This window comes from Anarhichas minor, unplaced genomic scaffold, assembly GCF_050575085.1.
Source record: "Anarhichas minor isolate MPS153535 unplaced genomic scaffold, ASM5057508v1 ptg000041l, whole genome shotgun sequence".
Taxonomy (NCBI): Eukaryota; Metazoa; Chordata; class Actinopteri; order Perciformes; family Anarhichadidae; genus Anarhichas; species Anarhichas minor.
The window spans coordinates 5,675,700-5,696,425 of record NW_027466487.1 but is presented as its reverse complement, the minus strand read 5'-3'; the positions used below and the strand labels follow the sequence as shown (position 1 = coordinate 5,696,425).

Below are 20,726 nucleotides of genomic sequence, written 5' to 3'. Positions count from 1 at the left end.
TGTTGTGCCTTAAATGATTTTATTAAAACAGTTTACATTCATTAAATCTCCAAAAGGTGAGTGCACTTGGGTGTGTACTAATTTCACCACTACAATGGACATACACAAACTACTTTCATATTTTATTTGTTTATGGAATCAGAAAAGAAACATTGGAATCCTCACTGAAACAAACGTTTTTACTAGATATTAATCTAGAGGCTGATTCCTTGACATAGCAAAGACATTCCAACTTAATAAACACAAAAAGCAAAGATGGAAACAAACCAAACAAGTGCTCACACTGACAATAATATAGTAACTTGATACGCAACTGAACGTTCCTAACATCATTTAACCATCAAAATCCTGCTGTAATCCATTAATCATTTGAATTTTCTAAACATTTTACAAACTTCATTATTTGTATCCTCAGAGCTGTAACATGTTTACAACCGTACTATATCGATAGTGTATAGAAAAGGAAGTTCTTTCACTGCCGCTCTATCCTCCTAAAGAAGCAAAGCATCAGGCATGAAGCGGCCTGAATATTTGGTCAAAAGACAGTCGACTCTTCTCCTGCCATGTTGGTGTGTGTGTGTGTGTTATATAATGTAGGCATCCAAACCAGAGTTTGCCCACTATAATATTAATTATTCAATATATTTGTGATCAGAAATATTGGTCTTTTGTGGTGAATGTTCATTTATTCTATGGAAATACAATACCCCAAATACATATATATATCATACTTTTTGATATAATAAATTATAAATAGCATAATACATTGAATTTTAGTTGGATGCTTTGCTTCAGACACTACATTTGTAAGTTCAGCACATTAATTTAACAGGATTGTTGACCTTTCAGATAAATATGTAAGAGGATGGTTAGTTATAACTGTCGAGATCAGATTTCATTCAGGAAGCATTTTAGGAAGATATCAGAGAGAAAGGAAGACGCCCAAACAAAAATCCAGGTCAGTCAAGCTATTTCTATTTGTGTAGCAAGGCTGTAGGCACACTCACAGAACTTATAATTATACATTTACATTCTATTACTTCTTTCACTTTCAATACACAAAATACATAAACTGATTAAAGCCAAATTACACAAGCAAAAGTACTTGTGTGTTTTGTAACCTGCAACTGTCAGTGCACAACCAGGACCCAAGAAAAAAACATCAAAAAAACAGCTAAGCAGAAAAAGATGAGCAATAGGACATAAAGTTTAAATCAGGTAGAAATCCAACTTCTTAACTTCTCCCTTTAGTGCCAGATTTCCACAGAAGAAAAGTCACTCTTTATTGTCACTTTGTAATCTCGGATAAGTCACTCTTTTGTTTGACATCAAACAGCTGAATGAAATGCATGGGGTCTGTCAGCCCTATGAGTAACTCATAAGTGACGAGCAGATCACACAGTCATTGCTCTAGGCACAAGTCTGGAATACACGCTGACAGGTCCTAACCTAAACCAGTACAGGAAAACAAGACTTGTGTCTAACAGCAACCTGCCGCTTGTGAAAGAGTAAACTGTGTCACACAGCGAAACATTCTGTCCCACTTCTGACGTATTGAGGTCACATAGGCAGTAAGTGGTCATCTCTCTCCTCTGGCTCTTCTTCTAAAGGTTCTGTGGCCACTCCCCTGTAAGCCGGGGCGTTCTCCCGATTCCGTGACCGACACACAAAGTCACATCCATCCTGTGTGGGGTGGGGGGGGGTTAAGTTTGTTGTGAAATTTTATTTTTTTTAAGTCACACGAGCCTGATGTTTTAATGACGTTATGCATTAAATGAAGGCTTACCGCTGTCATGTTGCCAACTTCCACCCAAAAAGCATAATTCGGGAATTGCTCCATCCCTTTGGCTCCAACAATCAGTCGTTGGTAGAGGAAACCTCCAATGAGATAAACAGCCAGAAGACAGAGACCACTGGAAGAAGAGAAGGCCTATGATCATTAATCAGCCGTGTGCCTTAACGTTAAGGCTTTTTGTGTCATAACAGACTGTATTTACGCACATGATGAGTATTATGGAGCCAGCGCTGATGTGGGACTCAACAGCTTCACACATAGCACTGGAGTCCAGTTCAAACAGGTAGAAACAGTCCTGCACCCTCTGCCTGTCCTCCAGCACCACCTTCAGCTGGCCCTGCGAGTGAGATGGTGAGAGACAAAAGGTAAATACAACACACAAGAGGAAAAGGAGACTAATGGACACAGGAGAAACATTAGGCCATGTTCAGACCTGCATTGCACTGTGTAAAGAAAACACTTTTATACAGTAAATACATTTAACCCAATAAACTGCAGGGGTGCAGACAGAAAGGGCTCCAGCAAAAAAAAAAAAAAAGTTGACCCCTGATACTAATTTCAGACGATACAATCTGACGTCATTCAGCAACATGCTGCATTGCACATGCGCACATGCTCTTGTAGATTATTGTGTACCATCAATGGAATATTTTATTGGCCTTCCTTGTAATCATCAAGATGAAGAGTAAACTCACTGTGATGATTTGCAGAGTTGTAAAACTGTGCGTCATAGTATTATATTTCGCTGTGCAGAGTTTGCAGAGTTGTTTCTCAAAGATGCCTTCCTGGATCATATGTCGTCTGGTACCTGAAGCAACATGCCCCTACAAACGCAGAGCTTTGCATTTTTTTGTTTTGAACACGTTGACATTTTTGGTTTGAGCCCCTGGGGCCATATTCCACAGGTCAAACATGTTAACTTATCTGTCTGTCACACGCACTCGCCTTAAGACCCGTGGTGACCGAGCTGTTGAGGCAGTAGCACCAAGGCTGTGGAATGCTCTGCCTTGCACCTCTACGTTTGACAGATTCTGTGAATTCATTCCAGAATCAGCTCAAGACACACTTGTTTAGACTGGCATTTGACTAGAAAATTCATGTCCTAGGCCTGCTTTTAAACCATGTTTTAATCTTGTACTTTCTTTGTGTATGTACATATTTGGCCCTTATATGGTCACATTGTGTTGTTTATGTTTGTAATTCTGCCTCTGTTAAGCACTTTGTGACATATGTCTGTAAAAAGCGCTTTATAAATAAATCTTACTTACTTACATTCTATGCCCATTATCACTAAGAGTGCACTAATCCTTTCTCTTTTTTTGGATCAACCAATCACACCTCTTTACAATAATGCATCACACCTAACAACAACGTCAACCACACCTCATCACCAAGTTTCTGTCCCTTCCTGCCTCAAAGCTGCTCTGAGAAGTTTCCTAATCCACTCGTAAGCTAGGACTCTCCTCTAGGAGTATCCTCAGAGTTCTTGTGAATGTGGCCACTAGGAAGTTAGCATTTCCTTTCACAAAACGAGTCATCCAAAAGCCATCTATGTGTCCTTTACCACATCCACTTTCTTGTTGCAGGAGATCATGATCATGGCTCTCCTCATTTCTTTGGAACAGTGGGCATCATATCTGTCACCGTTGTTATAGATCAACATCACCCAGTCACCTGCAAGAACAGTCGAGTGTCAAAAATAGATCATGCAGACACAATACTGATCTAAATCACTTCAGGAAAGGTTTAATCTCGTGGTCAGATATAATGCAAGACTTAACAGTGAACAATTCTACTGCATTTTTGGGCTTATTATGCTCGTAGTTTGTCTCAAAACACAATGCAATGCTCCGACCTAAGATTCCAAATCACAGACGGTTAACATTCAAACACAAAGTCAGAGTAAGTCTTTTATTCGGCAGAGACTTACTTCCTCCAATGGCCTGCGTTGCATTATACAGGCCAACCACTGTTGGTTTACTTTCCGGTTTCTTGCTGTCCAGCTGAACAATGCCGGCTCCGGTAAAGCCCCCTGCATCTCCACACAGCTGGAACACATATGTGTAACTCTCACCTCCAATCTTGGTCTCTGCTGTAAAGCTGCCAACATGAGAACAAATCCCAGTAAACGATTAATAACATGCGAGACAGCGGTGAACACCGAGGAAAATCAGGCAAAATGCTTCTGTCACGGTTGGTTTGCGTATTCAATTAGTGCCGATTTTTTGACAGGCAGGAAAACAAAAACAATCTAACGTCATAGCGATGGCGTTGAATATGCAGGTACACAACAGAGACACGTCTTACTTCTTATGGGCAAGTGACTCGAGTCGACTGAGGACTTTGCGTTCTGAGTCCGACTCGTTTAACAGTTTACAGCTTTTGGTACCGTCAGTGGCGTAGACCCCACTCCCACACAGGACCAGCTGAACGACCAGGGTCCACAGCAGGAAGGACCCTCCGCCGCAACTGTTGACCACCTGGCACAGATGATACAGAAAAAAATTGTTAAGACTTATTACAATTATCACCATTTAATCAATTCTCAAATATATTACTTATAATTCATTAGAAATGAAGGATGGACATAATTAAAATATATAATGAGAGATGATAGTAACTGTTAAACATCTGATTTTTATCGATACAGTTTAAACTACAGAAAAATAAATGTGATCGAAACGATGTTAGCCATCACTTTTAGCGCTGAAAGGAGTCGTCAATTAGAGCGACAGGCAACTACTTTGATAACAGATTCATAATTGAAGTCATTCTTCCTTTAAAATTGCAAAAGAATTTCTGCCTTTATTCGTCTTATATGTAATTAAACTGAATAACTCTGGGTTTTAGACTGCTGATCCGCCAAAACAAGCTATTCATACCCTTAAGCTCTGGGACATTTATACTTTATCATTGTTATTTTACAAACACAATGATTAAATCTTAAATGAAAATAATCATTAATTGCAGCTCTAATCCTGCTGAGATTTATTTTGTGGGCAAAGCTGCAAATCAAAGTGCAGGACTGCTTTATGGTAATGTTGGATTTTTATATGATTCTTGAATCAATGTAATAAAGTACCTTTATTTGTCATTTAATTCACCGAATAACCAGAAACAGAGAAAACCTGTTTGTCTATTTCGTGCATATATTACATATACCAAGAGAGGTGATTTTATCCATATGAAAGAACTTAAATGACGGGATACATGCTCATTCATTTGCTTCTTCGACAGAAAAACACAACTAGGACGAAACTACCTCTCCATTTTTTTAGACAAAAAATATTTTAAGTGTAGGCTACAATATATCAATAATCATGTGACTGGTAAATGAAGTTATGACACCACATAGACTAAAGCGTGTGCATGCAAAATGTCTGTTCATCTGCGCATGAGGCAATAACTTTTCTAGAGGAAGCAGTCCGTTACTAATACATCTCTGGAAAGCTTAACAGAGTTTAACTTTAGGTTGCATCGTGCACCTACCTTCATGACTTCTTCTACAGTCAATGAGTAGGGGGGGGGGGGGTCCTTTGTTAGTTACGGTTTTAACAGATCTTTAAACATGTAGCCCGTTGTGTAGTGAGCTTCGTCGCGCTAACGTCGCTTCCTGGTTGACTTAATAAAGCAATAAAGCTACTATTTTGTTATGCAATTAAAATAAAGTACACCTGCATGTACTCGGGAGTTGTAAATGAACGTTGTTAGCGGCACGCTTTTCCTGTCCTGGATAAGAAACGCGCTTTCTTTCTCAAATTGTGTGAAGTGGCATCCAAGAGGCTAACAGGCTACAGGCAGCAGCAGCGGGGTGCGGAAGTGAAACTAAACACACACGCGCACGTGACCGTCCAGATGAGGCGCGACCAATGAGCTGCTGCCCCCCCCCACCAGCATCAGCTGACCAGAGGACGTACAGTTGAGTGAAAAAGAGGAAAATCTCAAGCATGGAAGGGCATGATGTCTACTACAGTTGAGGAAACAGTTGAACGTGTTACGGCTCACTGTCAGAAATAAGAGGAAGAAAGAAGGCATATCATTAAAAACTTCAGCAAGATTAAAGTACATAGAACTCAGAACTCAAGAAGTAAGTGTTGTCAAATACTATATCAGTATCTTGGATTGACTTATATTGATAAAATGTTAGCCCGTTTTCAATTTTTTATTTATTTTGTATTCAATAATAAGTACAAGACATCCTGGTTCACACTCCATACCAGTTGGTGGTGGTAATACACAAATTCGTTGTTTGCCAACCGCCAATGAACCCCAAAGAAGAAGAAGATGTCTGCAGTTTCCCCTGTGTGCTTCTGTTAACGCTGCACAAACCACTACTAATATTTGATACTTTATTGAGATGCATCTCCAGATCAAGTCCAGTATTTAAAAAAAAGGAAAATTCACGTTAGATTCACAACTGAGTGGAGATGGATACAAACCAAAAACCATCACTTCTTTGGCATTATTTCTCTCTCTCTCTCTCTCTCTCTCTCTCTCTCTCTCTCTCTCTCTCTCTCTCTCTCTCTCTCAGCATGGCATATTATTTTTTTGGAATACTTTATTCTGCTTTTTCAAGGACGAACACATTGACAAATGGCACATATCCACTAATTGATACATAACATACAGGATAAATAACTGTATAAAGTCAACAAGACAACAACCAAACAACTCAAACTTAAGATCATCAAATAAACAACAATGACAATACAATTATGTAACCAAACAAACATTGAGAGACACAGGTCATTATCTGGTTCCAAGGATCAGGCATGTAATCACATCCAATACAAGATTAAAAAGTAACACCATCAATTGGGTGCGATGGGAGATTTAGTATTAACAGAAGACTGTTACCTCTCATCAACTCCGATTAGGCACTTTTCACATAGAGGCCCTGTATGCAAAATCGTGTCATGTTATTGGACTTTGGGCTACATCATGTAGCCTATAATGTTCCAGGGCTCCCCCAAAAACTGTAACCATCAATTATATAAAAGTTTACCAACATACACTCACATTTGCAAGTTTATCAAGTTCACCAAGTTAAAACTAATGCAGTCTAATACAACAGTCCTGCAATAGCGTGATAATCACATATTTAAGAAGTTAATAATTGTGCTCCAGTACAAATATACCCCTGTTGTTTAAATAACATTCTTTTAAAACCATGTCAGAAGCATATTTTAAAATGAATTACATTTTAGTAGGGTACGTGTACAAAGTAGAGTACAACTATATCCAGTTTACTGTTTAATTGCAGCCACAGCACATGATGATGCAACACTTGTTTTGTATTTAACTGTGCCTCATCCTTCCAATTCATCATCATGAATTTGAATACAAGTCACAGCCTTTAACCTGTTACAGGTCTGATCAGATTGATTTCCCTGAAACAATGAGCCATTCTTCTAATCATAACCCAGCTTGCAAGATACGATTAAAGATGATAAACATTCATCAGTAGCCTGCGTTGCTCAATGCATTTAAGACAACAGTCTCCTTCATGAGGAAACAGTTGAATGTCTAATATTTCAGAATGGATAGGCTTCAGTCCCTTCTGTCCTGCGCAGGGAAAGCAGATGTAGATAATAGATGCGTACAAAATATGTTTTCACAAAAATGTTGAACTATTTCTTGGAAGTATAAACTGCAATACAATTCAACAACACCACAGACCACAAAGTCTGCAAAATAACCATAACATTTAATTACCTGAACACTCTAATAAACCTTGTGAAGATTTATTGCAGGGCTGTTTATATGACATGATACAGCTTGAGATTTATAATTAATAATAATTTGAATATACTTATATCATTTAAAATGAAGTACAAATCTGAATGAGTCTGTTTATGAATGTTAAGCGAGTGAAGGTAAAGTGAAGTATAACCGGAGAAGTTCAACAAATCAAAGGAACAAGTTAAAGAGGGAACTGTCTTATTACTGTCTTTATTTTGTGATGTTAATGACAGAGTGGTGGTGCTCCACATGTTTAGCTCACTTCAGTACTCAATCAACGTAGTCAAGCAGTCATTGTTAAACAAACCATTTACTTGTAAATGCCCCTCCCTTGGTTTACTCCTCTGTGATTGCTTCATCTTTTTTTAATCATAAGAAACAGTTTGTATATTTTCTTTCTCCCTTCTCTTTACTATATCTCATGGGAATGTAGGGACGTTTTTATAGGCCTCAGTGAGCTTTCCACCTATTTGTGTGTTTGTGTGTGTGCTATGCATTCTTACTTTCTGTCTCCCCTCCCCCACTCTCCCTTGTATTATCTCAGACCTACCTTACCTGGCTGTGTGTTTTGTGCAGACACACCCGGCTACTCCATATCAACCAATCACTGCTCCAAGCTAGAAACAGCAAGGAGGTGTACTTCCTGTGTTTCGGTAGAAAGGAATGGAGCAAGAGAGAGGAGAGAGTTTTGTACTTTATTTTGCCAGGGGGGGCCCACACAGGCGACCCCATTGGCAGTAGAGGGGACTAAAGTATTGGACGGGCTCGGCAGACTTTTGCTTGATTTATTAGAGATCTCCCTGTTCAGCAACAGTCACGGGGAGGACAAGACAGAGAGAAGGAGGAGGGGAAAGATAAGTGTCAATCTGTTGAAACTTGTTTGGGAATTTGAGGAAGGAGGGGAGGTGGAGCGAGACAGAGAGAGAGGCAGCAAGAGGGAAAAACAAGGAGAGCTCAGGCGTAAACATCACGTTTTTCACAAGAGCTTAAGTATTGAGAGTAAAGGGCAGCTTTGATTGATTTAAAAATGGAGGAGATTTGCTATATCAGCTAGACAATGTGTATACAGGGAATGAATTCTTGTCTGTTGTGCAATCCCATGCTTTTGAGCTGAACTGGACCCGGGGGGAGACAACAGATCTCCCCAGGATACAACATTCAGGTGAGTTGCTTCACTATTTCTTCTTTCGTGGACTCAGATGAACACTTCTTCTGTAAATTGCTTCTAGTTCGAGCGGATTTAGATCCATCTTAGTTATGGTTTACATGTTACATGTCATGCCTATGTGTCACATGCCCTCGCTTTCTGAAAGACTTCTTTTGGTGTGCTGTACTTTGCAAGTCTGTGCTGCATTCTTAGAGAAATGTAAGAGGGTGTAACCTTTTCTCTGGCATAGTCTTCTACTTTAAAGTTATTATTCAACTACTGGCGTAGACTATTATATAGCTGTTAGCTCTAAAGTGTAAAGGTTGCAATTTAGTGCATTTGACAAAATCAGACAACAGCAGACTGAAGACGCAGCATTGTTGCAGCTATCAGGTAGTCGTAACGTTGGAGAAATATAGTTTTTCAGTATACACTCACAACTCTCTGACATTAACTAGGTCGTTAAAAGTTTGCAGACCTCTCCATATTGCTTAAATTGACCTGCATTTCTGTTTTTTGTCCCTGAAAATAGTTTGACTCTTAATGCTGGATTTCTAAATTGACCATGTGGGCCTTTGCTTTCTTTTAGGTTCTCTAAATTATGATCGATGGGGACCAAAAGGCCCAGCGGCAGCCTCTTTGACACTTTATCTAACATAAACACGTCTGACTGCAAGCTTCAGCCAGGTGGAAAAATTTCCCGGGATCCAAGTCCCAGGCCAGCAATGACTGCCCAGTCGGAGCGAGAGAGAGACAGTAAGCGAGAGGAAGACTGGAGGAGGGAGAGAGAAATGGAGAAAATGAGGGACAAAGCAAGAAACAAAGATTTGGACCCACGGGATAGATATTATGAAAGAGACCGAGCTCCTGCACCCCGGCCGAGAGAGGGAGAAAGAGAGTGGAGGGAGAGAGAAAGGAGGCAGGGAGATGACAGAAGCAGGAACGGGAGGCCGCTGTCGATTCTAGAGAAGGAGACTTTGAGAGTTGTAGAAAGGGCGACGAAGAAAGGCGGCACATTTCCCAGAGCGAGAGAACGCAGCGCAGATCGTCATAAGGGAATGCCGTCCTTCACCGAGGTGGACGAGGAGAGAGGAGAAAGAAGGCAGAGAGATGGGCCGAAAAGAGCAGAGCCAGATGACTGGGAGAGAGAAAGAGAGAGGGCACGGCAGAGAGAGAGGTACAGAGAGAGGGAAAGAGATGAGATCCGAAGCAGGGGAAAGGAAGAGGGAAAAAACACTGTAGGAAGACCTGTAAAAGATGAGAAACCACGAAAGAGGGAAAACTACCTGGATTCTGACAGGATAAGAGAAAGAGGTGATTCATTGGACAGAAGAGAGAGGGATACAGGTAGAAAGAGAGAAAAGCCAAGGCGAAACATGGGAGAGAGGGAGACCAGGGCGCCTTCTCCTCGCAATCCAAGAGACATCTACTCAGATAGGAAAGACAGTGAAATGGCTGGAAGGAGGGACACCAGGAGTGAAGGAGACAGTGATGAGAGAGAGCTGAAGAGGGAGAAAGTGAGACACAAAGAGAGGCAGGAGTTGACATATCAACACAGCAGAAGTGAGGGGGACGATACGAGCAAAACACAGAGGGAGAGAGATCCACATAGGCAAAGATACAGGGAAGAGGACAGGCAGACATATAGAGACGGGGACAGAGAAGTGGATCGATCCAGGAGGAAGGGAGGGGAGAAAGATGGGGTGAGATACAGAGAGGTTGATCGGCGAGCTGTAAGGGAGGGAGACAGATGGAAGGAAAATGTGACAGATTTGAAATATGACAGGAGAGAGGGAGACAGACACAGACAGTACGAGCAGAGGACAGACAGGAAAGTGAAGGAAAGAGAGGTTGATCGTAGGTGGGATGATAAGAAAGAGAGTAGCAGCCGATCCCAAAACGAGACGGCTCCTCGGGTGCCGCCACGAGTCCATAGCAGCGGAGAGTGGAGCAGTGACATGGACAGTGACATGAGATATAGAAGAGGCAGAGACAGTTATGAAGAGAGGGAATCGGGGAGAGAGAGCACTGCTGAAAGTGACAGAGACGTAGAAGAACAGAGAGATCCAGCTGCTGAAAGAAGTCAAAGGGAGAAGAAAAGAAGTGAGCGGCAAGAGACAGACAGGGGAGAGATGACGGAGCAGAGAAGGATGTGGTTAGAGCCACAGAGGGGCAAGAATAGTAAAGACGAGTTTGTCGACAGAGAGAGACACACGAGGGGGAAAGAGAGGAGGAGTGAAGAAGAGAGGAGAACGGAGTCACAGGGTGAGTGGGAAAGAGAGGGGCGGCAAGTAAAAGAGGAACCAGATGAGAAGAATTTGGACCAAAGCAGCTACAGGGGAGGACATGAAGGGAGAAATGAGCACAGGGGAGACAGAGAGAGGGAGACAGCGGGTGTGAGTATCGATGGAGAGGAGGTGGGTGAAGTGTGGAGAGAAGTAGATAAGGGAGGGAAGGAACATCTGTCTGATAGAGATGGAGGGATAGAGGGAAGCGGGCAGAGGGATGCAGAGGGAGAGAACGTGACAGATAACACAGAGGAGAGTGACAGAGAGGAAGAGGGTGGAAGCGGTTATTTGGGCCCCTCTGAGAACGAAGGAGGAAGTGAGAGAGGGTGGAGGCAAGATAGACACAGAATGCTGTCAGGAGAGGACAATTTTGTGGCTGTGTCCAGCGGTGGAGACAAGGAGGATGAAAGAGAAGAAGAGGAGTTTGAGGACTGTCAGGAATTCTGGGAAGGTGCACGCGATGGCCACACTCCTGTTGCCGTCAAGGGGTGTGAGGGAGACGAGGAGAGGGGAATGGGAAAGCAGGAGGCGGTTGATGAAGAGGAGAGGGGGAAGCAGGCAAAGTACGTCTTCTGTGTGATTGGGCAAACGTTGCTCCGGCCAAAAACCAACGAGACGTCACTGTCACATGTTGATCACATGGGAGGTGCGGAAAGAGGCAACCCAAACATAGAAAGTCGTAATCACTGCGGTGATGAGGCCACACAGGAACCTCATGATGACCTGAGTAGAAATGATGAACACCCGATCATCATCATCCAGGACACAGACAGCAAGAGTGAGTGTGACATGCCAAGGGAGGAAAGGCCAGCCACAGGAGAAACAATCGAAGGGGATGTCAGACACAGAGCATCGTCAGTAGGAATGAGGAGCAAAGTTGAGCACCCATGTGCCATTAAAAGAGACTCAGAGACTGAAAACCTTCTCACAAAGTGGAGAGAGAAAAATACAGACGGGGTGGAAGGAGAGCAGGAGCAGACTACGCCAGTCCCGAGTAATCCCTATGGGGATGCTTGTTCTCAAATGAATTTGGAACAATTTCAACCCATCTTGGAAGCAATTACCACCGGAACAATGAGTCCAGAAGAGGAGGAGGCCATTCGGATTCGAATGAGCGGCGCATGGAGCATGTCCGAAGAGCCCAAGCGGCATTCCCAAGCTCCGCACCTCAAATGGGCCAAAGATGTAGTGCGGGAGATTTTGGGACGTTCAGAGGAAAATACTGTTGACGAACCTAATGCAGAGGACGGAGGTAACCGAGGGGTCGACCGGTGCAAGACAGAGATCAAAAACGACAAACAACAGGAGGAGGCCGCACGAGTGACTGGAGAGGTGCCTGTTATTAAGGTGGGAACGGACGAACACCACTCAGAGCCAGAGCTGGAGGAGGAAGAGCCGCTGGAGGTGGAGGGACTGAGAGGTATGGGGCAGAGCCAAAATGCGATGCATGCTGACCAGTTCACAGCTATTCATGTTGGTGACACACCTACATACACTCATGCTGACACACTGTTAAACACAGAAGGGAAGGAGGATCACAGTTTGGACAAAGAGACCGAGCCGTCTGGTTCCCTTCAGTTAGAGGAGGCAGCTGTAGAGGAGAAACCTAGGGAAGAGGCGGGTGATGAGGTTAAATTATCAGAAATGGAGAAAGAAGCAATAAGGGAGAAGGAGGTGAAGATGTATTTAACTGTGAGCAACACGCTGTACAAGCCTAACAGCTGCCCCATTCTGAATTATGACAGCGAGTCTGACCTCCTCGTTCCCTCCAGAGAGGGAGAGGGTGGCCAGGAACTGGAAGACAGAATGGGTGAGAGTGACGAGGAGAGGGGTACTGTGGAGAAGGTAGAAGAGAAAGTCGATGGGGAATGCAGAAAGGGAGAGGTGGTCGCAAAAACGAAAATAGCAGGGGGGACTCTGACGAGCAGCTACAGTTTCCGAGATTTGGGTCCCGAGGCTCGGTTACGAAGAAGGGGAATCCGTAAAACCACTGAAAGAAGGAATGGAGAGCTTGTAGAAGTGGAAGAAGAAGAAGATGATTTTGGAAGGGATCGCAGAACCAGAATATTTTCTACAACAGGTAAAAATGGAAGATGGAGGGAGAGACTGACTGCTTCTGTCCAGCATTAAAAAAAAAAGAATCATCTCATCAGGTTGTATTTAGACTCGACTTCACGCAGAGGAAGTAACCTTTTAAATGAAGCAAACGTTTGATTTTACACACAGAAAAGTTTAATCAGAGGCAATCTTCTACTCATTTCTTGTTTTACTGTCTACTGTCTGTTCTTGCATCATTGTTGTCGTCAAATTAATCTCAGAACCAAAATTCGAATGGAAACATCAGCTAATAGACATCAGTTTGCTGATGTCATCACATTACATGGAACTACGTCACAGTGTTGTGGTGCATAGGTAGTGGGCGGAGATAAGTGGAGGTGGAGAAAGTAAGGGAAGCATGAGCTGAAAAGGCTCAAGATGATTCTGCTTTGAGACACAACAAGAGAAACACGAGTTTTGGAAACGCATTCATCTTTTCTGTAATGCTTGTTGGAGCACGGTTACTAACTAACTAACAATTATTTATTTTATTTATTACCTATTTATTTATTTATTTATTTATTTGTGTTTTTACTCATTCATCCAAACTGCGAGTGGAGTTCATAGTTAGTTAATTAGAATATAGCGCAGGTATGCTGTTGTATAATGTTTCGACGAACGGATACTTTTATATTTCAGATGAGGACGATAAAAGCAAAAGCTGGGGAGAAGTAGAGCTGAGGTGAGTGAAACAAATCACACACATAGCACACGTTAAAAGACAATAGTGGTCAAGATATTTAATTTAGAATCACTCAGTAAAGTCCTATTTCTGCATATTCAATACAAATGTTCCACACTAAAAAGCAATTCAGACATTTTAGTCAACTCTGTCTACATGTCTTTATGGTTATAAATAAATAGTTGTTCTTGTCACTCTTTCTCGTGACTGTAGGGGTGCTTTGGACACAATCAACAGACGGAAAAGGAATTCACGTTTTTTCAGTGAGTACCTTTGTGTTTCTGTTTCATTCAGGTCATGTAGTTGAAAAATATGATTTAAGAACTCTTTATGCACATATCAAACATAACTTAATTAATGCCTATTTTTTATTTTTACTATTTGACTTATTTTTCTTTTTTCTGATCACCGGCACTTTTGTTTCATAGTAAATCTCATGATTGATTATTGGAAAAGGCCATGTACGCGACAGTGACGTGCCTTCTGATCATATCTACTCTGGCTGTGGTCGGGAAAAGCATGACGCTGTTGAGCATTTCCCTTCAGTGTGTGTGATTCATCTCTGAGTGAATACATGCTCCCTTAACTGTTTATCTCTCACTCTGAGCATGTTGACTCACAATTTAAATGAAACACACCACAGTTCACTGTTGGCTCACTCCATTTTAAAATTATGTTTTAAATAACCTAAAATGGCAGCACGTCCCGAGGCCTCTGATTCACATGAATATTGCGAGAAATAGGGCAGGACTGTGTGTGTGTGTGTGTGTGTGTGAGTGTGTGTGTGTGTGGGTGGGTATGTGATACATGTGTGTCTGTGCAAGCCAGAGACAGGTTTCTGCAAGTATTCATATCACCTAACTTGAGACAAAAACAGCTGCTGCTGCAACTTTGCATTCCGACAAGTACGTGTAAAAGGAATGTCAAATGCAAACAACTGCTCTTGGCTAACACTGTTAATTTCTTTCTATCTCTCTCTCCTCTTTTTCCTTTGCTGCCTGTATTGTTCAATTTTCTCTTTCTGTTTTCTCCCAGATGCTGCCCAGCTCTACCAGCAGTACAGCGAGGCTGCCCAGAACTTTGAGATCCTGCGTCAGGCTCGCTCCGATGGCATCTCTGTGAGCGAGGGCACTACCCCGTCTCCTTCTCCCTCACCCCCTCCTGCACGCAGACCTCTTCCTCCCATCCCTCCTGTCCCGCACCCCCACTCCTGGGCGCCCGTGGGCTCCATCACCAGTGTCCAAAGCTTGCCTCTCCCTGAGCCCCCCAAGAGTGAAAGCAGGCCTTCCTCCCCACGTCTATCCGTCTCTCTCTCGCAGTCATCCACGCTGTGGCGGGAGCTGCCGGGGGTCAGGAGCAGTGGTGAGCTGGAGGACCTCACAGAGGACCAGAGGCGACTACAGGAGGTAACAAGTGAACAAGTATACAAATTAAAGTCTAGTCACCTTTTGATGGAAGAATTTTTTTTTATACAGCTAGTATGAAGGGTTTAATTGATGTAGGAACTTTGTGCCAGGAACTTCTGTCAGTGATTTACAATCTTCTTTGGAAAGTTACGAACACAACAGTCACACCTCAATGAAATTCAGGAGAACGCTCCGGGCAAAAATGATTAGCATTCACTATCCCCACAGCTTTACTTCTTTCATCCAACTTCCGTGAAGGATTTTGATCTTGATTTTAATTTTGTATTAGAGCAGCTAAAACTGTTCCTTCTTAAGTACAGTAAATATTAAGCAGCAGTGTAAGAATCAGCAGTTTCTGTTTCATTTCCTGCAAAGTTACTGGCACAACAGTCTCACCTCAATGATAGATGAATGAAACAACAGAGAAGCTGCTGATGTGAAATCACGCTCCAAAACATTCCGATCACTTGTCAGTAGTAAATAAACACGGGGAAGTGAATCTCTAACTTTGAAATGCATTTGTTTTCATGTTAATCTGTTATAGTTTTAGAGATTCACTGACACCATAATGACCAGAATGTGTTGGAGCTTCATTTCACATCAGCAGCTTCTCTATTGTTTCATTCATTTTCAAATCATTGCATGGTGACTTCTGTGAAATGACACAACTCTGATGAATCAGCTTTTCACAGTTCCTACCTCACACACCAAACTACTAAAATCACGACAAAAATTCAGTCTTGCCACATCTCAGAATAACCCTTCCATTGATCCACTTTTTATTGGCAGACGAGTGTCTCCTGCCAGAAGTGGTGATTGCGTAAGCGCGTTGTGTTTCTCTGGTATTGTAGGTGTTTCCCTTTCAACTTAAAAACGGACATGTCTTAACTGCAAGCCATTGTGAAATCCTAGTTAGTCACATCTCTGTCAAAAGACACCTGCCAGCAAATAACTGGCAACACTGTGCTTGTTAATTATAAATGTAATTATGCTGTAGCAGCTCTTGTTGTAGCTGACTCGCTGTTCATCTTTTCTCATGTATTTTTCTCATGTATTTTTCCTTCTAGGTGAGATTTGAGTTGGTGACATCAGAAGCGTCCTACTGCCGGAGTTTGGACATTGTTGTTGAACACTTTGTAAAGTGCAAACAGCTGGGGGCGCTGTTGACTACTCAGGATAGGAACTGGCTGTTTTCGCGGCTTGCTGATGTTTGCGCCATCAGCCACAGGTCAGAGCAGGTTGCCATCTAGGTCCACATTTAGATACATGAAACATGCATTAAGTGATTATCAAACCTTTTTGTGTTGTGCAGGTGCAGTTACACAAATCTATGGGAGGAATACGCTTTGAATAATTCTTGATTTTTGTTTCAGTTTTTTGTCAAAGTTGGAGGAACTGGTGGAAACCGACATCGTACAATTCACCGTGTGTGATATCATCGCTCGGCACTGTCAGCGCTTCAAAATGGTTTATGTCCCCTACCTCACCAATCAGTCCTATCAGGACGCCACCTACCAGAGACTCATGTAAGCCACTCAGTCAAGCCTTTCTGTTCAGCTATCGTATTCTTTTTATCTTTCTATGTATTAAATTTATCTTTTTCCTTCAGGAATGAGAATATAGGGTTCAAGCGGATTGTGGAGAAATTAGAGAGGAGTCCTGTTTGTCAGAGGCTTCCTCTCCGTTCCTTCCTCGTCCTTCCCTTCCAGAGGATCACAAGAATTAAGCTGCTGGTCCAGGTGTGTGTGTGTGTGTGTGTGTGTGTGTGTGTGTGTGTGTGTGTGTGTGTGTGTGTGTGTGTGTGTGTGTGTGTGTGTGTGTGTGTGTGTGTGTGTGTGTGTGTGTGTGTGTGTGTGTGTGTGTGTGTGTGTGTGTGTGTGTGTGTGTGTGTGTGTGTGTGTGTGTGTGTGAATTTCTGAAACAGCAAAGCTTGATGGTTCACAACATTTGTCTATCTGACTTTAACACTTTAACACACTGTTTCTGTCCAGAACATTGTGAAGAGAACAACTCCTGGTACTGCAGAGGCGTTTCAAGCCATCAAATGCTTGAAACTTCTGGAGAAGGTACTGTAACATCCTATTTATGTTAACGTAGGATAGCAATATTATAATATAGTTGAAAAATATCTTGGATATCTTGAACTCCTCAGTGACAAATGTCTCTTTTTATTCAATTTATTTTTCCTTTAGCTGATTCAAGAGAGTAACGACAGCATCACTCAGATGAAAAGCATTGAGTCGCTGGTCTGTCTCAGTGCAAAGACGGACTTTGAATGCAAGGTCAGTAATGGCTTCTAGGGACAAAATCAATGGGATTACATTGTGATGATATGATCACAACATGACTGATTTCATGCAAACTTTAACTGTAATTAAAAACTAAGAAAATTGATGTTTTTTTTTATTGGTCTTGAATTTTATTTTATAAACTGATGATTAATCGCATTGGACAACGATTTGACATTTGATTTTGCATATTTGTGTTAAAACATTTATTTCAGTCATCATTTCCAGCACTAATTAGTAAATATCCTTGTGTTTAGGGATGTTTATGGAATCTACAACAAATCAAAAAGTGTGACCAAATGATCTTAACTCAAGGGCCACTTACTTAGCTTTTCTACTGCACCACAAGAGTCTTCATCGGTGTATGGAGTTAACTCAGTTGCCATGGAGATTGCTCAGTTGGCATCCCACGATCTGTAGTCGCGTGATAACAGCTGGTCGTATATATATATATATATATGAAAAATATACAACTGACCACGAGATGTGGTTGAAAGTCCCAGAAAAGGAGCTTGAGTGAAGATAATTTTGTCAAACTCTGAAAATGTTACTTTCACGCTCAAAAATATTAATATGCTGTCTTTGTCTCTCTGTTTTCGGTGTGTGTGTGTGTGTGTGTGTGTGTGTGTGTGTCGTTACAGACTCTTCCTCTGATCAGTCAGTCTCGGAGGCTGGTGCGGGAAGGGCCGGTCACCGAACTGATGGATTTTTCTCTAAAGGAAACGGAGAGGAATGTTCATTTGCACCTATTCAATGACTACTTGCTGCTTTCACTACATAAAGAGTGAGTCAACAAACATGTTTGAATAATCCCTTTCCATTCACAACATCCTGTTGTCTTCATAACCGCAGTCTTTTATCATCCCTTCAATCTTATCGCAGTCTTTCCTTCCGCCATCTCATTTCTCTTTTGTGCTTTCGCTGTTTCCAGAGGGGGGAGGTTCACAGTAATAGACCACTGTCCTGTATCAGACCTGCGTGCCGAGAACTGTCGCATCAAACTTCACTCCCTCCAGAAGAACGTGTTCCGGCTTCACATGACAAACAGAGCCCTGCTGCTACGGACTGACACACAGTAAGAGACTGAGAGCGTAGCAGGGAATGACGTCACAAAGTGGAAGAAGTTGCAATTACTCATCCTTGCTTTTTCTTTCTTCAGGAGTGATAAGCTACGTTGGATATCTGCTATTTCCCGGCCGCATCCTGAAATAGATTTTTCTGCTGCGCAAGGTGAAGTATTCTGTTTCAGACATTGCAAAAATGCCAAGCTGTTGAAATCCTTGCCTACTTCACTCATTCCCTACATTATAAACACTCAATGTGTTGCTCTGTCGTGAGTCGTTAGTTCATATTTCAAACACTATTACTTATTTTCAAGTTGTCATTTTGAATCCTGGGCAACAGGTACGTTGTCACATAAAAGTTAACGAAGTAAAAGATGGTATCATAAGAATACAACGGTGACTGTCCAGCAGTCTAAAAAGCACCCGAGGCACTCTGATTGTAGGTTAAAAATACTTTCTTAACTCACCGATAACCAACGTAATTCAACTCAAACGTTCTTCATCGGGGTATGAAGTGTGATGACGAGAGGTGTTCAAGTTAAAACTCATCAAGAGGTCTCATGGCATGTAAACACTGCCCACTGAAAGTATTGAGGGATTTTTAGAAAAATAGTGACATTTGGTTGACACTGTTGAAATTGTGCACACATGGCATGTGGTAAAAAAGAAAAATGTTGCGCTCATAGTATATACACCTTTTCAACCGCAGGGGAATGCAGTGAACTTCCATTGGGGGAAAAAAATGAATCTTTTGGGTTCAGTACACCAAAGCTGAGTGCCACTGTGTTGGAGAGTATCATTTAATACTGATAACAGTGAAATAAACTGTATTTAGAATTCTGATATTCAGAGTTTTTCTGACTTAGTTTCCATGAATGCATGGCATGCGATAGAGGCCGTGCACACTCACACAGGTGTCTTCAGTTACCCTGGCTGATTAGACCTCAAGTCAAACGGTAGTTGGGTGGAGATCTGTTTGGATGAACAGTTTTTTTTCAGGCCCAGTTTACTATCTGAGCATTACACAGTTTGCGTTATTGATCGATGATTCTTCATGACTGTAGGTCTGACTTCTCTCCTCTTGTGTCCATACAGACTTTACACAGATGCAGTGTATCCGAGCTATTGTGTCCCAGCATCCTGATGAGGTGTCGTTGGAAAAAGCTGATGTCATTCTAGTGCACCAACGAAGCAGTGACCGTAAGATCATCATACTACATTATTCATCATGCCCTTATGGAAAGTGGGATTCACCTTTATAATATATGCAGTCTGGTATTATTAGCAATACGCATTCATTTAATTTTTGTTGGATTCTATTTTCCTCCCAGATTGGGTAGAGGGGACCAGGCTGTCCGATTGGCATCGTGGATGGGTGCCCGAGTCACATTTGGAAACCATAACCAACTCTAGAGTTCGGAAACGCAACCTGGAAGATGCCCTCAAACTGACAACTGCCACAGCTGCTGTTTGAGTCCTGGATGCACCGTAGAGGATAAGACTCTCAATTATCTGCTTCAAACTGCTGGAAACTGGACTATGGACATTTAGTGCCTCAAATGGGGCATTATATTGTTCACAATAGTGCAGCAACTGAGATGCTGTAATAATGCATCTCAATGTAGCATTGGGTCTCTTGGTCGTACAATATATTGCCGTTGGAGCGATCCGTGAACTGCTGCTGAGGCCTGCCTGAAAGACATTAAGGACTTTTTGACTCTATTAAGTGTTATCTACAGTACATTACAAACATTGAGTGTCCTTTATTACATCGATAAACTGTTGTTTTAAGATACATTTTTGTTAAAGGGAAATCCAAAAAAGTATGTGCTTGGAAAATGTTTTATTATTTGTGTATATTAAAGAGAATTCAAAAGTTGAGTGTCTGGTGCTATTGTTAAGTCGGCCCCTGCAGAGCTGAAAGAAATCATACAGAATGTAAAAGACGATTCAAAGATGTACAGAGACAGTGAAGACATTTCAATAAATTCAGATTGGTGGCGTAAATAACTTTTGATGTGCATGCTTTATTGAGTGGCTTATTTTCTCTACCATATAAACTGTTTTGGTAATTTATAGATATAACTGTGACAAATTAAACATCAGCTCAGCAATGCTGCACGTACAAAGCGAGCCTGAGTTGTGCGTGTTTACTGACTGCAAGACCTGTTTACAGAAGAAAGAACGTGCAGATAATGTACGTAGGCTGGCTGAGGC

General features: G+C 41.9%; 2 protein-coding genes across 3 annotated transcripts; one reads left to right on the top strand and one right to left on the bottom strand.

The window, feature by feature from the left end:
- Positions 1 to 101: 101 nt before the first annotated feature.
- On the bottom strand, positions 102 to 5,625 carry m6pr (mannose-6-phosphate receptor (cation dependent)). The gene is made up of 7 exons (XM_076109214.1): positions 5,285 to 5,625; positions 4,103 to 4,275; positions 3,726 to 3,895; positions 3,360 to 3,469; positions 2,002 to 2,132; positions 1,787 to 1,913; positions 102 to 1,683 (listed from the first exon to the last, which is right to left on the bottom strand). Exons 1-7 carry the CDS (start codon positions 5,288 to 5,290, stop codon positions 1,561 to 1,563), a joined length of 840 nt encoding a protein of 279 aa, XP_075965329.1. The 5' UTR covers positions 5,291 to 5,625; the 3' UTR covers positions 102 to 1,560.
- Positions 5,626 to 8,589: 2,964 nt separating this feature from the next.
- On the top strand, positions 8,590 to 20,388 carry arhgef5 (Rho guanine nucleotide exchange factor (GEF) 5). Of its 2 annotated transcripts, XM_076109209.1 has the most exons (15): positions 8,590 to 8,699; positions 9,274 to 13,052; positions 13,709 to 13,751; positions 13,965 to 14,014; positions 14,787 to 15,157; positions 16,225 to 16,385; positions 16,531 to 16,683; positions 16,767 to 16,896; positions 17,149 to 17,223; positions 17,350 to 17,439; positions 18,087 to 18,229; positions 18,377 to 18,520; positions 18,605 to 18,675; positions 19,605 to 19,709; positions 19,841 to 20,388. In XM_076109209.1, exons 2-15 carry the CDS (start codon positions 9,293 to 9,295, stop codon positions 19,981 to 19,983), a joined length of 5,439 nt encoding a protein of 1,812 aa, XP_075965324.1. In that variant the 5' UTR covers positions 8,590 to 8,699; positions 9,274 to 9,292; the 3' UTR covers positions 19,984 to 20,388. The 2 variants fall into 2 exon arrangements, with proteins under 2 accessions (XP_075965324.1, XP_075965325.1); XM_076109210.1 differs by lacking the exon at positions 8,590 to 8,699 and having other exon boundaries at positions 8,881 to 12,392.
- Positions 20,389 to 20,726: the final 338 nt, after the last annotated feature.